Source organism: Triturus cristatus, chromosome 4_1, assembly GCF_964204655.1.
Source record: "Triturus cristatus chromosome 4_1, aTriCri1.1, whole genome shotgun sequence".
In the NCBI taxonomy this organism is placed as follows: domain Eukaryota; kingdom Metazoa; phylum Chordata; class Amphibia; order Caudata; family Salamandridae; genus Triturus; species Triturus cristatus.
The window spans coordinates 617,441,630-617,458,976 of record NC_140585.1 but is presented as its reverse complement, the minus strand read 5'-3'; the positions used below and the strand labels follow the sequence as shown (position 1 = coordinate 617,458,976).

General features: G+C 42.4%; 1 protein-coding gene across 1 annotated transcript in view; it reads left to right on the top strand.

Moving 5' to 3' along the window:
* Positions 1 to 17,347, top strand: part of PTPRQ (protein tyrosine phosphatase receptor type Q) — a 1,724,016-nt gene that overhangs the window by 24,089 nt on the left and 1,682,580 nt on the right. Inside the window, exons 5-6 of the mRNA XM_085652983.1 lie at positions 804 to 1,058; positions 14,818 to 15,035. Of these exons, the coding sequence (XP_085509109.1) occupies positions 804 to 1,058; positions 14,818 to 15,035 (473 nt within the window). The remainder of the gene's footprint in view (positions 1 to 803; positions 1,059 to 14,817; positions 15,036 to 17,347) is intronic.

Genomic DNA, 17,347 nt, shown 5'->3' with positions numbered 1-17,347 from the left:
CCTGGGTTCGCTGATGCAAATGTTCCACAAGATGGTACCATCAAGGAGGGTAAGTCATTTAAATAATTTTCAAAACTTTATGTGCTTTGGATCATCCGCTGCACATAAAGTTTTGAATCCATCACATAAGAGATACCTACCATCCAACTTGGATGGTGCATATCTCTTATGTCATGAATCCAAATGGCACTGCGCTCCATTGTCAAGATGTTGAAGAGACAATTTGGGAATGGTAATGTCAATTCTTTTAGAGAAGGAATACAGTTTTGACACACCTGTGACATGTTTCTGGGGCAGACTGTAGAGTGTAATTTACGTTAGAGGGAATTATAACTATAAAAGGAGAGGGGCTGGTTTCCCGAATGGTGGGACTCCCATTGGGTTGGATCTTTCAAGCACCATCTACACTCATGTAATTGAAGTCACTGGGATGTATGCTTCGATTAGGTTTCCGTTTGGGAGAGGTGGAGACCTAATGTTTGTGTAAATTTTTCCTGCCGTTGTTAGGTGTCTTGTTTAGCAGAGTTTTTGCACGTAGCCCCATATGAGGAGGCGGACAGGTTTTGTCTTGTTTCCCAACACTTATGGAGGGATATGTTTACAGATGTCTAGGGGATAGGGCAGTGCAATATGTTTTTTTTGCTGTATCGAATAATCCATCTGTAGCTTTGCAGTTTTTGAATGACAGTGAAAAGCGAGCTGCTTTGTAGAAAAATGTAACATTGTTAAGGTACCATATACTATATGCACATGAAATATTTATTGAGTTGTATTGTTGTTCATAATACATTCTTTTCATGTAGGTGGAATCACTGGGACTTGCATCCAAACTGATGTCTCAACAACTGCAGTCATTTTCCACATAAATTATTTGACATCAGATTGGTCAGTCACAGTTTTGTTAAACAATCTGTCCAGGAGTATACAACCAAATCAAACCGTTTTACACTGGAATCACCTGAAACCTGGAACCAGATACAAGTTTGTGGTGGAATTCAAACAACAGCAAGTACATTCTGTAAATACAACTCAAAAACTGGATATTGAAGTCGAAACAGGTAAGCAACTAATGTATTAGGTAAGAAATTTTAGAAACCTCAACTTACACATTGAAACGTGTAAGACACTGTGAACTCATTGAATATATGGCAGCAGCTTTTGACACTTTAGTCCAGTTTCAAAAGACTTTACATTTACAAAGTCAGTGAGTTTGCAATACATTAAGGTACTACAATGCATTAAAGTGGCATGTGAGTCATAATTACAATTACAAATTTCAAGGCACACATTGCGAGGCTTGCGAATTGCAAGTGGAATGGGAGGACCACCTCAAATCAATGTGGGGAGGGTGGAAAAAGAAAGATAGAAGAAGAAAGAACATGGAATGGGAAAAAAGCAGTCGAAATATGGAAGGATGGTTTTGGGGTATAACTCCCACAGCAGCAATTTTAAACAAGCATTGGCAAAACTATTAGTTTGGTCATTGGCTATTGTTTTGTCATAGTTTTTGCAAAGCATAATTGTTTGGAAAGCTGCTGGGCCCTCATCAATGAAAACAATATATTGGCTGAAGGCAAACATGTTGTTTTGGTCTAAAAAAGAACACACCGCCATAGTTCTGCCTGGTACTGAAGGGAACTACTTTGTGTGTGGGCTCACACATTGCCTCTTGATGCATGCTGGAGTGGTTTGAAGGAAAATATGAATGACACAAGCACAAACTAATGAATGATGTCTGGCTGAATGTTATAAATACAATTTTAAGAAAAACAAAAGGTCTTAGCTTACACAGAATTAAAAAAAAAGCCAATAGGTCTGGCAGTGGCTGCCAGTCTCTTGCCTTTGAGAGAGAGTGCAAAAAAGAAGGAATGAGTGAAATTACAGGAGAAAGAAAGAGCCAGAGAAAGAAAGAGAAAGGCAAGATAGAAATAAAGATGAAGGCAAGAAAGAAAGAAAGGGGAAGACAAGAAAGAAAGAGGAAGGCTGAAAAGAAACAGGAAAGAATTAAAGATGAATGAATGAAAGAAAGAAGAAAGGAGATAAAAGAAAGTGGAAGGCAAGAAAGAAAGATGAAGGAAAGAAAGAGGAAGGTGAGAAAGCGGAATGATAGAAAGAAATAAAGGAAGACAAAGTAAGAAAGGAATCAAAATAAAGAAAAACGAAGGAAATAGGAAGACAAAAAAATTAAACAGGAAGAAGGAAAGAAAGAGGAAATAAGGAAAGTAGAGGAACGAAGGAAATCAAGCAAAGAAGGAAAGACAGAAGGAAAGGAACAAAGAAAAAGGAACAGAGAAAGGAAAGAAGAAAAAAAGAAGAAAGAAAGAGGACTGAAGGAAGGACAGAAGGCACAAAGAAAGGAACAACAAATGAATATCAGACAGACAGTTGCAAAGATAGAGCAGCCTCATGAGTTGATATTCAGAGTTCATTTGAGCTGCTGGTATGGTGTGAAAAAGCAGCAGTCAGATAAAGAGTACTTCAAAAGGAATTTATAACCGCATTGGCAGGAGACAGAAAGTAGGAAAGCTGGAATGTGTGCTGTGCTCACATCTGGTAGAAGGTGTCCTGCTATCAGGCTGCACCAAGAAATGTATGATGAAACCTTTCAAAATAAGTTTCATTGAAACGGAACACAATGGCTCAATTTTGTTCCCCACTGCAGATTATTGACTTGCAAACAATACGCAAAAGACAATTGCATTCTGGGATTATTCCGCTCTTGGTGCTGTACTTCTGCAGAGTGCTATTTCCTACTTTGTCATTTTCTTTTTGTTTAATAGGATCCACAGTCTTATGATTTATGCTCGTCCTTGATTATTTTCATCCTCATGATGATGATGTATTTATAAAGCGCACAATACCCTAAGGTGTCTAGGCGCTAGCTGTGAAGCAGACGGATTCAGCTCAAGTAGATTAGGCGTTATGCCCAAACAGCCATGTTTTGAGACCCATTCTAAATTACAGCGGCTCTATCTCTTTTTTGAGTGATGTTGGTAAAGAGTTCCACAGTTTGATTGTTATTTTGGTGCAGCTCTTACCACCCACCTGGCCCTTTTTATTCTCGGGACAACAAGATTCCCAAGCTCAGCTGATCTGAGGTATCTTGCTGATATGTAGGGTTTAAATGATTAGCCAGTTGCATTGGCCCTAGATTGTTCAGTGATTTGAATGCAATGCAGAGACATTTGAACAGGATCCACTTAGCCTTCAGAGATTTTCTCATAGTAGGAGTATGGCATGATTTGGAATCTCGATGGAAACTACTATGCATAAGCTCATGGATTTTGCAGGTTGCTCTTATTTAAAAAAAAAAAAAATGCTGATGCGGAATGGGTGAATAATTCCCACACTATATAATTCTTGACTGACGTTTTCAATGCCCTGTTTTGTAAGGTGCATGAAGAGTACATTAACACCTTGTTTTTTTACAGATTGTGCATCTTGGAATGAACGAGTTTGCTCCTCTGTTCTAGACTGTAATGGCCCAGACCCCTTTTGTCATGAAGGTCCTTTATGCTGGTCCTCAGTTGCAGCCACAATATAGTTCCCCTGATGTTCAAGAAATTAATCTCTTTCATACTCATTAGTCTCCAAACAACAAACAAAATGCACAAATCTGGGTCTTCTTTCAGAATCATCCACTGTTTTTGGTGGTAGAATAAAATGTAAACGTTTAACCAACAAGAGCATTATCTTAGAGGTAAAAGTTTTCAAAAAGATTTTAGACCCAGTTTGAAGTACGAAGACCCAATAGGATGTGTTACCCTTGTTACAAGGGGATACATTGATTTCTAGGTGGGACCTCCTGGCAAGTTTGAAGACTTTTGGCTGAGGTCCGTATATGTTGTGTTTATGGGATGATCTAGTTGACTATTAATTCATATTTGAATTGTCAGTTTGACCCTAAGGAACTTCTAGCTAGTGTTTTAATGTACTATTAGAGTTTTCATACATCAAAATGACTTTAAAAAAACGGTTTAAGTCAGAATCAAAGGCAGGAAGTCTCAACTGTACATCAACAAACTGAGATTCTGTGTTTTGGTTCCTTGGTATCTGTGGTGTTCCACTAGGGAAGGCAGGCCTCATGGAGCATGCAAGGATTACCAGCACACAGTATGTACATTAGCGGCCAGCCATAAACTGACATCGCGCCAAGAGCCCCGGGCTCTTTAGTAACATTTCTTATGCTGGACTTTCCTGCGTCAATCCAGTCCATTGCACTCACGTGCACGGGGTCCCAACCAGTCTTCCCCTACATGACAGGGATAGGTGGTCTCGCCCTCACGCTGACGACACTACATTCCTCCTTAACCAGGAAATAAAACAACAAACCAACAAAACTTTACGCAACAATATTGAATGTTAAGTCCATTCAGAGTTCACAGAATGAAGTCCTTTGAACATAAGGATCAATGGAACATTCATACTTGGTCACAGGTCACTGGTACTTGATCACAGCAACTGGCTGGCGATCATCTCCGGTCAGCAAGATACGAAGTCTTTGTACCACTGGGAAGGCTTTGGAAGGTGCCGCAATTCATATCGACCTTGGCTGCTTCGCTGTGATGGTGTCGGCAAAAACGCTGTTGGATCATTGCTCCTTCCATTTCTGGCACCTTTGACAGCGGGGGTTTCCGGCTCTGGGCGTTGGGAGGTGCCAAGAGAGGGCGTTGCACATAGGTTCTCTGTTGTTACATTTGGGGACTCGTCCGTGTCCCCACTGCTCCTTGGGGGGTCTGTTGTGACATCCTCTTGTGGCGAACCAACCGCTGGAAAATCCTCTGCATTGTCATCTGGGACCTTTTTGAATTGAGATATGTTGCGGGTTACACTGTCTTGGCCTTTTCGAGCAGTTACCTTGGTACCTTTGACTTCGACTACTGTCCATGAATCAAGCTCAAATGGTAATCCGAAGTTCCCTCCTGGGTGTCAGTCTTGCACTAATACACAGTCCCCCACTTGAATTGAGTGCTCTTGAGCATGCTTTTTCCTTGATGCATCTTCGTTGTTTTGGGTTCTTCTGGCATCCAACTGATTTTGGGGATTGGGTGTCTCTTCCCACACAGGGTGATGTGGGATAGCATCAGTCACAGTTCAACCAAAGCATAGTTTGCTCTGGGAGATTACGGTGGAACAGTGCAGGGTAAGCCGGTATTCTCGTAAGAATTGGTACAAAGCATGTTCCAAGTTGCGGTTTTCTGCTAGGGCGATCTGAATCATTTTGTTGAGGGTCCTCATTAGGCGTTCTACTTTGCCATTGGCCTGGGGCCACCACAGGGTTATCCGGGGGTGTTTGACATTGTGAGACGCTAGATAGTCCATGAGTTCCACACTGGTAAATGGCTGGCCATTGTCAGTACAGATTTCTTTGAAAAGTCCATGTGTTGCCATGAGCTTTTCGATCCTTGGGATTACTTCAGTTGCAGACGTTGTAGATATGATTTCCACCTCGGGGTATCGAGAAAAATCGTCCACTACAACTAGTATGTGTTTCCCTCCAGGGAAGCTGCCGAAATCTGCGCTTACTCTCTCTCACGGGTTGCTGGGAGCTGCTTCTGTAATGACGGTTGCAGGTCTATCTGGCAGACTAGTCCCTGGGCAGGTGGGACAGTGTCTCACAACGGTTTCTATCTTTTGGTCGAGGTAAGAGAAACAGACCTTGCTTTGAAGTCAGTTCTTTGACTCGACGATCCCTCGGTGGGCTCCGTGTGCCAAGAGAGCTTGCATCTGGGTCAGGCCTTTGGGTAGCACGAGGCACGGGCCTTCAAGGACGCAGCCGTCAGTAGTCACAGATAGCTCCTGGTGAACCTGATAGAGGGCCTTCAGGATTGACTGAGCTGCCTCGCTGCGGAGTGGGGTTGGATTTTGCAGTGTTCTCCAATCACCTAATGCAACTGTTTGTATTGCGATTTGATGGCAGTCATCTTTCTTCATGGCTTCTATGACATCTTCCAGAGACATTGGGAGAGGTTGTGCTCTTTCTACAATCATCCTTAAATAGGCTTCAGTGGCAGCCGCCTCTGCAGCCTCCGGGAGTGTGGCAGGTTGAGCGTGCCATGAGAGGAAGTCTGTAGGATTTCTGGTGCCAGGCTGGTGTCAAATGCAAAAACAACAATTGATGGACAGAATGCAGAACAATGTCATACATTCACCCCAGTACAGAGATCTGGGCCTAAATCCATCGTTTTTTTGCTCACCATGCCATTCCAGTTTGAACCCAGCCATATGCAAATCAGTCTTGACCCTGTGCCTCATGGGAACAGTCCAGCCCGAACTGCCAAGCCAGGTCCTCCCTGGACTGGAAACAAGCATCCTAGGACCGGTTTCGGGGTTTCACCCCTCTTCAGCCAGGATAGCTTGATTCCAGTGGCATGGAGAGCACGGGACTCACGTCTGAGCATACCCGTCCCACTCGGGGTGACAAATGCAAAAACAACAATTGATGGACAGAATGCAGAACAATGTCATACATTCACCCCAGTACAGAGATCTGGGCCTAAATCCATCGTTTTTTTGCTCACCATGCCATTCCAGTTTGAACCCAGCCACCCAGCTGGTGCTCAACAGTAAATTGAAATTCTTGCAGTTGCAGAATCCATTTCTCAATCCTCGGGGAGGACTTGATGAGGAGCCTTGAAATAGTGGGATCAAAGGCTTGTGGTCGGTGCAAATGGGTGGCCGTACAGATATATGTAGAAATGTTGACAGCCCCACAGAATTGCGATCGCCTCTCTCTCGATCTGGGAGTACCTCTACTCCATTGGGGTGAGTGTTCTCCTGGCGTAGGCTACCAGAGCCCATTCTCCACATTCCTGCCGCTGCGGTAGGACTGCGCCTAGGCCGGTGGGAATGGCGTCCACTACGAGTTGTGATTCTCTTTTGGGATCGAAATACACCAGTGTGGTGTCCGCTGATAAGGCTGCTTTGGTTTGCTGGAATTAATCCTCCTGTTCCGATTCCCATGTCCACCGACTGGTGACTTTGGTCAGGTCTCTGAGCGGGCAGTTAGGTCTGCTAGCTTCTTGATAAACCGTCCGCAGTAGGTTACCATACCTAAAAAGCTGCGGACTCCTGACACTGACGTTGGGGCTGGTGCATTTTGGATGTCTTTTACTTTATCCGGGTCGGGCCGATGCCTTTATCAGAGAATCGATAGCCAAAGAAACTGATATCCTTCTGCAGAAGGTCACACTTCTCCCAGTGTAGAGTAAGCCCACTATCTCTGAGGTGGGAGAACACGGCCTGGAGACGAACAAGGTGTTCTTCCAGCGTGGGAGCGTGCACCAGAATATCGTCCCTCACGTTGAGCACCCCACTCAGCCCATGGAGGACATTCTAGAGGATATTCTGACAGACTTCGGCAGCGCTGGAGATCCTGAAATTAAGCCTCTTCTACCTATGGAGCCCTGAATGAGTCGAGAAGGTGGTGATGGGGCAGAGGTATTTGATGGTAGCCAAACCGAGGTCCATCTTGGAGAACCACTTGGATCCTGCCAGCTCTCCGATGATGTCATCCATGGTTGCCTTCAGGTGGCGTTCCCGCTTAATCGCTAAATTTGGGGCCCTCATGTCCACAGAGATGCGTCCAGCATCTGGTTGTTTAGGTTTTTTTGCTATGTCGATGGGTGATACCCATGGCGTCCGTCCTCGCACTCGTTAGATAATGCCTGCTCTCTCCAGGAGTCTGAGTTCAGCTTCTACTTTTGGTCAGAGATGGAATGCGATTCTTCGGTGCCACCGATGTGTCGATGTGCAGCTGGATGGCTGATCCTTTCAAACACCCGATCCCATCAAACAATGGTGTGAACTCCTGCAGTAGGCGACCTAGGTCAAGCGGGTGCACGTCGAATGTAAACTGGATCAGGTTGAGGTCTTGGGCAACCGTGGGCGGAGTATTCCGCTCCGTCCGCGGAGTGTGCAGAGTTTTGCCTACTCCACGTTCTGCGGAGAGCGCAGAGTAGGCAAAACTTTCACACTTCGCGGCGGAGCGAAGTTGGCCCGCCGCCCACCTCCACCCCATATTAAAAATTAATTAAAGTACAATAAAGAGTAAAGTAAAAACTTATCTTCACTGCGGCGTCCCCAGGCTGCCGTCCTCCTCTTCCTTGCATTTCAGGGTGATCTGCGCATGTGACCGCGCATGCGCATTCCTTGTGAGAAATGCACATGTGCAGGAGCGCGCGCATGCACAGATAACCCTGAGACGCGAAGAAGAGGAGGACGACAGCCCGGGGACGCCGCAGTGAAGGTAAGTCAGTTTTTACTTTATTCTTTATTGTATTTTTATTTAATTTTTAATATGGGGGGGTGGAGGCGGGTGGCGAAGCGGAACAGAGCGGACCGGAGTTTGTCGCCAACTCTGTGGACTTCTGCGTAGTGCCGCTCCGCCAGCTTCACCCAGCCTTAGTCTTGGGCGGTGCGGCAGCTAAGTAAGAAACCTGACCCTTCCCGTGACACAGAAACTTTTGCACGTTGGTGGGTAGCCTCGTGAGAGAGATCCGCTTGGAAAACACCGCACAGCCTCAACGGCGAACGGTTGGCGAATGCGTAGACCTGCACGTTGGTGTTGCAGAGTGCTGGTGGATTGGGAAGGCTTTGATATATGGTTGCGGCTATGAGGTTGATGGTGGCTCCTGTGTCAATGAGCGCTGTGACTGAGGTCTTTCACTCCAATCTTGCAAATCTGCACAGTCTGCCGGGTGGCCATGAGTGTGTTTAACATCCTTATCATATGCACAGTGGCTACATCATCTTCATCCATGTCGCTGTGGGAAGAATTTTCTGGGTGTGGTTTGACTGCGTGCACTTGTTTTTGTGGGACTTTGGGCTGTCTTCTCTGTGATGAGTGGCAGACCTTTGAGAAATGGTTTAGTTTACCACATGCACTGCAGGTTTTGCCACTTGCAGGGCAGGTCCCGTCGTGGGGGTATGGGCCTCCGCACCATCCACACGTGCTACTTTGCGGGCTTCGCTTGGCTGAGTGCAGAGCTGACTCTGTTCACGCGTGTTTCTGTGTGTATGACGTTAATTGGTTCTTCTTTGATCGGAGTTGCGGAGTTGGGGTCCATGTGGGCTGCTCCCACCTTGGACAGTTCTTTGGAGCGCTACAGCGTCAGAATATCCCTCATGGGCATTTTATGCTCTTGCAGTACATGTTCACACAGTTTGGATGATGCGCACCCTTGAATGATTTGTGCCCGGACTTCGTCGTCTTCATCCGGGAGGGTGCAGGTGCTCACCAGTTCACTCAGCCACCCGTAGAAGACGTCTACCAATTCGTCTGGCAGCTGTCGTGCTTGGCGAAGGAAGAACCATTCGTAGTCGGGGTTAGCATAGTGTTCAAAGTGCACCGTGGTAGCATCCAGCATGGTGGCGTAATTTCTCGGAGGTCCGGCATCTCGTACTGTTTTAGAGATCTTGTGAATGTCAGCTCCTCCCAAGTAAAGTAGCATGGGCCGTCTGCGCTGAGCCGGGAGTTTCTGCCGCTTTGAAGTAGGTCTCTAGGCGTTCCACCCATGCCTTCCAGTGTGCAGCCTGGGACAGGATGGGCTGTGATGGTGAACGGCTCCAGCAGCAGGACTGACGTCATGGTGATGCGTGGGGGCTGTGGTGGTGAGTGCTTGGTAGTATCGCAGAGTTTTTACGGTTCTGGATACTCTTACAGGTGGAGGTGCTGTGGTGCCAGCTGGTATATGCAGCGAGGCGGCTGTGACCCTGTATGATTTTGCAGGTGGGGCTCTGGCAGGGCGCTCAGGGGTATGGGCCACCTGGGGGCTTTGGTCAGAGCAGGTTGAAATGTTCAGGGTTCTGTGAGCCAGCCAACGATAGATGCTGTGAGGTGGCAGGGCTATGCAATGAGCATTAATTGCAGCAGAGTGCTGGGTGCACAGGCCTTTGTGTCCAGGGATTGTAGGTTTTCTCTGTGTCCCAGGAGGCTTCTGGCTGGGTGTGTTACTGGGCCAAATGTACAGTCCATGGAAGCCGCTACCGGGGCCATGCGCTATGCACTGCGGTGCTCCTGTGGTGCCAGCAGGGGGGTGCTGCAGTGAGACCTTGCGGTGCAACTGAGGGGGGCCACAAGATGGAACAGACACTTTGTGGAGGTAGTGTGAGGGTGTAGACGCTCACCTTGATATGTCTGGGCCTTGTTCTGCGCCGTGTCCACAATGTAGGAATGCCTAATGAGGCAAAACGTTCATCCACAGTTAAACAGTACATCCATTACAATAACATCCCTATTTTGATTTTAAAAAGTAGCGGATAGTTAATGAAAAAGACATTGCGACTCGGAAAAAAATTCTTAGACTAATTCATGTCACAGCTTAATAAACGGAAGCCTGTGAAAGTTCATAGCAAACAGCCAATCTCTGTTACTAATAGAAAATGAGGGTATGAGAAACAAATGTCATATAACCAATCAAAATCACACAGGCCTTACCACAGCACCTATATCCAGCTGCTACTTTGAGCAACAGACAACATAGGAGCACCTAAGCTTTGTGAGCAAGAACAGCGTCATGCCATCATGGCACCCTAATCATCGAAATAAAAGAAGTACTAATAGTAAAAAGAATAGTGCTGTGGCGGCAGCAGCATATTAAAAAAGCTGAGACCTTTCCCTAATTAAACCGGTGCTAGGTCCAAATGTTGAATATAGTTTAATGTATCAGAGTATTGAGTAACGGTTTTTGTAGAAACTACACACCCACATCAATTTTATTAAATCGCTGCCTTCACACTAACGTTTCCTGGAATAAGATCAAAATAACTGTTAAAAAATGGATTTAGAAATCTCCTGATTTTCAAAAACCCTGTCGGTCTACTTGTACCTCGGCCATTTTTACAAACTGGCAGAATAATGTACCCTCAACAACAGGAAACATTTTCTGCCTATATCTTCCTATTTTAAAATAAGCAGATCTACAAATTCCTATTTTTTCACCGATATGAAATGATACTTAGTTTCTGCACACTTTATCAATCTCACAATATAAGTGTTATACCAGTGTTGGGTTGTAGGCAGTGGTGCTATTGTGTTAAAATTTTGAATTTAAAAAACACGCCTATAGATTGTAAAGTATAAATACAATGGGGTAACCCTGTGTCCCTCGGAACCTGGGTACATATATAGAAACCTACAGTGGTTCTATCGGGGAGGAATAATCACTTTACATGAGATGAATAAATCAAAAATTGAACGTTTTATACATTATACGAAATCAAAGAATGATATCAAATTGCTTTAGAGAATCGCACGTATATCAAATGCGGATGGAACACAAAATCACATACATTGGCTAGTAGATGTTTGCTAAATTATTATTTTATATACATTGAAGCTTTTAAATGTATTTACAAATATTGAAAAGGCTGTCAATGTAAGTTAAGGACACAACTTTGAGTGACATGTAATATAGTGACATTGAGTGCTCAGTGACGATGGTGCAGTGCATATCATATGTACAAGGTAAAGTTATATACAGTTTATCAGAAAAAAGCTAAAGGTGGTCAGAATAAAAGAAGACAATGTCTCTGGCGAATAGCACTTTCGCCTATTAATTTGAGCCAAGAGACTTGATAATAGCTGAACCATATGTTTTCGTCGACTTTTCGACCCTGACAGGCGCTATTTAAATGTCATAGCGGGTCTTCTTCAGTACAAGGGAGGTGGATGACAGCCCAGCGTAGGGTTGGGGAAGCTCCCCCAGGAGATCCCTCGTGAATGAAGGCTGCCAAGGGATCCGCAAGTTTCAGGAAATTCCTTGCTGGATTGGAGTTCCTTGTGTAATGTAGTCTTTGATGATCAAAGGGATTGTTGTCGTGGGTGGGCCGTTACGGGAGTAATCAGCCGGTGTGGGAGGCAAACAATCCGATCCCCGAAGTATGCCAGTTATAAATCCTGGCGATACGCAGACGTATCGACAGGATTAATAACTGGCCTACTTCAGGGATTTTGTATAATGTATAAATCGTTCAATTTGTGATTTATTTATCTCATGCAAAGTGATTATTCCGCCCCGACAGAACCACTGTAGCTTTCTATATTTCAAGTTTGTAAGCATTTAAAACAATATATGAATCATTTCACATTAATAGAAAGTTTATTATTCGGTTATATAAAGGTATTAGAGGGAATACATGTTAGAAACCTTGACGATATGGCACATTCAAAGGTGGAGTTTACTTTTATTAGGGTTTATGCCTTATATAGTGGTTCATACATCTTCCAAGAATGTCTACGGCACTGATGTGCCATACATGAATGAACAATTTAACAAATAACTAAAATCAATTATAAATAAAATGTTATACACAAACGCAGTCACAAAATAGGATAGGTTACGAAAAACTGCATAGGAAGGTTCATTATTGCTGCCTATTTTTAGCTTTAAATTATTTTACATAGAGTTTCAGGAAAGCGTCACACATATAATGAAATGTATCCATCGTAATATTACATTTATGACAAATCTCATAATAAAAGCCACTACTGAGAGATTCTATAACCACTAAAGGGTATCCATTTTTTATTTTTATTTTCAATTTGTCAAAATCCTCCTTTTAACCATCAATAATGCTCTTAAAATCCATGACTTATAATTACAAACCCTTCATTTAATGATGAGCTATTGAATACAATGGCTCTTTCCAAAACTGTCAAACCATGCAGTGTGCAAAAAGTAGAGGCCATACATTGCATTACTGTTCCGAACACAGAGAATAGTGATTTCTATTAAATGTAATTTGAATATATTTTTGGGGGAACCAATATATTGCCTACAAAATCTTCTACTAAATAAGCCTAACTAGAGCTCTAGGGTTCTTATAATGGATCAGGCTCTAAGCCTGGGTAATTATGATATGTTGTCTCTCAATTCTATGAGCCATTTAAATCTGCACTTCTTCTTAATTCTATTTTTTAAACCTCATTGTTTGGCACATTTTTGTAAATATCTGAAGCTCTATATATGACCACTTCCGTGGATTCTCCTTAGGCACAAGGTAACTGGCAATTATAATCAAAATAATGAGCATACATTAACCAACTATTATAAACAATAGTATGTATATAAGTACTAGGCTCACCTTTTAGTTTGTAAAAAGTATGCAATTCCAGCTGTTATCTCCATCCATATGTTAAACTTCAGCTAAATATTTTTAGTAATACTGGATGTCTCTCATAACATAAATGCAACAATGCAAGTGAGGTATGCATTTGTTTTCTCAATTTTAAATGCCACAGTTCATGTAGATTAGTGGTAAGTAATACTCTCTTAAGTGCATGCTTGGCAAGCTGAGATGACCAACTGTGAGACTGTTGAAATTGCTGTGGACTTTGGGCCACCAAAAGTTCAATCTTCCAATTGGCTATCTCTATGATTTATATACCAAATATTGCGTTTATTTTTATAGTGTATTGACTCTGATTAAATGTGCATAGATAATTCATTGTATATTTCATATTGTATTTTCCAATACCCTGATTTTTAATTAAATAGGGGACATTAGTTTGAGCACATAAATTACATATTAAGAAGTTGGTTTAATCATTTGGAAGACAGAAGACCCTTTGCTTGCTAGCCATGCCATGGCTTATGTGTTCTCACAAAATAGTTACAGCAAATAAGAGCTAGTTCAGTGATAGGGATGCTACAATTACATCCAAACTATAATATTGGCATGAAACAATATGTCATCATTTTAGAAGCAAAGATGAAATTATCTCACATGCATGGAGCCATGCTTTTTGGAGTGTTTTCGTGGGTCCCTGGTGGGATGAAAACCCTGTCACACCCTTTAGCATTTCAGATGTAAACACTTATTTTGAAAAGCTCTTACAATAAAATGTCCTTTTAATCAATACTTGAATTCAAATAAGGATGTTTTAACATGCAACGCTGTTTCTGTTCAGAGGGAGTTGCTGAAAGTCTTAATTACAAGTTAATCTCAAGTGGACCATTAATGGTAGTCACCGGCCATATCTGGAATACACGATTCATGGTAACTCCGCAGGTCTGCAGTTTTTGACCAGAACACTTCAACTGCTAAAGGAAAAATGTCTAGGTAAAATACTCTTGTAAATTAAAGAATTACCATGGGAATGGGTGTGATATTCCTGGTTCCCCCAGGAATTCCGCATTTCACAGTGGACCCTATGTGCTCAACTTCTAATACCACAGAATTCATCTCCCACCTCCTTTTGCCTAGGACTGCTGGGTTTTGTCTTTTCAGTTGGGATAAAACAACAGGGATGTTTCTGGCTACAGAAGCACAGCAAGTGAAACCAATGGACTTGATTAGATCCCACTGACCAATTAAAAAGAAAACTAAAATCAATTGGATCTCTCTACATAAAACCCCTTGTGTCACAACACTTCATTACAAACTATTTGTTTCTCCTTACTTGAAATATATTATTTTGTATTCTTTTTTTGTAATTTAACAGGACTTTTTATGTGCCTGTACGAGTATGTCATTATTCTTTTTGTCAAATCATCACAATGGGAATTTTGCCAGCAATTCTAGGCAGGTCTAAACAAACAATAATTAGAAACATAAAAAATGAAATGTGGTGGAGGGGGCAACAGTATGGAGTTCAGAGAAAAAGGTTAGCCTGGTCAATGGATGAAGCATACTTCTTTTGGATGATTCAGATATTGACAACATCTGCTTGAACATTTACCTTTTGGAATTCTTGAAATGATAATACTATTTTTCATGAGTTTTTTCAAAAACTCATTTAGGCCCCATTTTGTCAAGTTGTGCTTTCTGGGAGAACATAAAACGGACATTTGAATTTTGTTTTGCCTTGTTTAGGAGTATGTTCACATGGGTGGCTGGCTTTTGGAGATAGTTGCTATAAAATCGGCAAAGATATGAGGACTTGGGAAGCTGCACAGCACATGTGTAATACCTCTTATGAGGGAGCCCATCTTGTCAACATAAACAGCATCGAGGAGTACACATTTTTATCATCACATCTCCAGACGATTAACCTCATAGTCATGATATGGACCGGCCTCAATGATCTGAAGGTAAGTGGTTATCATTCAGTTTTAACGTTTTTTTCTTTCAAGGGAATGACAATGATTTCCATTTTTTTACATATCAAGGCAATGGCACTGAGTATATGAATATTGATCAGGGCCGGATTGAGAGCACTTCCAACATTTTGCAATTCTGCCCAAGAAAACAGGGGTGTAGCACAGTCACCTGCTGCATCCCCTGCGGGGTGGGGTGAGGCGACCCTTTAGGGGTTCCCAACGCCATTAGAGGGGACCCATTTCACCTATGCCAATGAATATCCGTTAGATATGGAGGACTCAGGTGCCCCTCCTAACTTTCTTCAGAGGGGGGCATCATTTTACATTATGGCTCTGCAAGCAAAAATAGAACAAACAGTATGCTCTGCAGTATAATCTTCCAGATATGTTAAAAGGCATTATATTTTGCAGGCAGGTCTCAAAGATAACTAATGAAATATACTAATATTGGAAGACCTTACATGGGCATGTCATGGTCCACTACAGTAATTCATGTATGTGACTATAATGACATTTGAAGGACGGTCTTCAGCCCCTTATTTCACAACTTTTAATGCTGCAAACTTAGCACCTGTTCTGCACCTGTCCCTTTAACTATGAAAGATTTTTTTTGATGCATCCTTGTTCCTCACTTTCCTAACGTGTATGCAGCTGTCAACAACTGCATAGAAATTCCAGTACAAGTAAAACACAATTTACTATTTTTGTACTATTTATACACATACTTAAATGGAACTATGTACATCAACACTCAGACATGATAATGATGGGTTCCACTTAGCTTGTAAATATTGCCAGAGCAGAGAGATGACATCAAAGAAACATATTGAACCCATTGTAGATATTTTTATCACTTGTTTTCATCAACAAACAGACATTGAAAGATGTGTCACACGCTAAAGACGGTAGGTTATATAAATATTTATACCTACACATACAAAAATTCAACGGTAAAACACTACATCTAATTATTATACATTAACTGACAAGCACATGCACTTTTAAACACACTCATTAAACAATTATTTTAAAAAATCATTAATGCAATGATTTAGGCCTAACACCATATACATGTAGTAAAACTAAAAACGCCCAAATTCACCTTTATAATCTTCCTATGCATCATAGAGGACAGACAGAGGTGCAGGTGTCACAGCGACTAAAAGGTTCAGTGTTGGCATTGAAATGAAAAATATAGTAAATGGTTTGATGTGTCTTTTAAATTAAAAATCATGTACTTTAGAAGTGATGTAGTATTGTATAAACATGCACAGAATGTACAGTGCATTGCAATATTATGTGCTTTAAACTGAACATTATGAGCCCTGTTCAGGAAATGAATAAAAACATATTGACGCAGATTGACATCCCTCTTATAAAGTTTTTTTTAATTCACATTTATTGTTGATTTTTTTACACAACAGTAACCCTGTAAAACTGGTGCAGGTTTCCAGGCACACTACTAGGAACGTCATGTAATATGTTCATTGGTTTCCTATTCATTGTCTGGTGAACTATACATCGTGTAGAATTCCACACAGGTGCAAATACACATATTTTTCTTTGCAGAACAATACATGCCTGGATCAGGTTTCCAGGCATACTACTAGTACTATCAAGTCCTACTAGGGTGTCCCATTCCCCCTGTGTAGAATTCAATATAGCGTAGAATTCCCCAAAAACTGAGGGAACGTCCTTTGCAAATGCACATGTCTTTTTCCTTCTCGAGGGAAACATGTTTGCCTGTGGAGAAAGCTCTTCCTCTACACCCCCATCAAACATTTCCCCTTTTCATCCTTTAAGGGAGGGTTAAATGTTTTGCCATTTACAGGGTTAGTAGGGGTCATAACAGAATTTGGGAATGCCCATGTTAGACCAGGAATCTTTTGGTATTTTTTCCACTGGCTTTTTGCCTTCTGACCTACTGTTTTGACTGTGTGCTGAACTTCATTTTGCTGGTTTTAGTTAGGGATGGGCGGAACTCATGAAGTTTTACTCCATGGAATTCTGCAGAGTTCAATAAAAACTCAGCAGAATTCTGCAGGGTTCCAACCCTGCTTTCCATGCCCATAACCCTCGGGGGTCCCTAAACATAGATTGGGGGTGCACACCTTTTACTCCTAGACCCACTTCCACTGGAGTTCTCTCAATGAGAGCCACATCTGGGAATGTGAGAAGTGGGAGGCATCCAGAAGCATGTTAAAATATTAGCTCGGAGGTGTTTACGCCCTGTGTGATGCACCTCTGCCCCCATATTCAGAGTGAGAACCATATAATGTCACCTTGTCACTGAGATTTTGCTC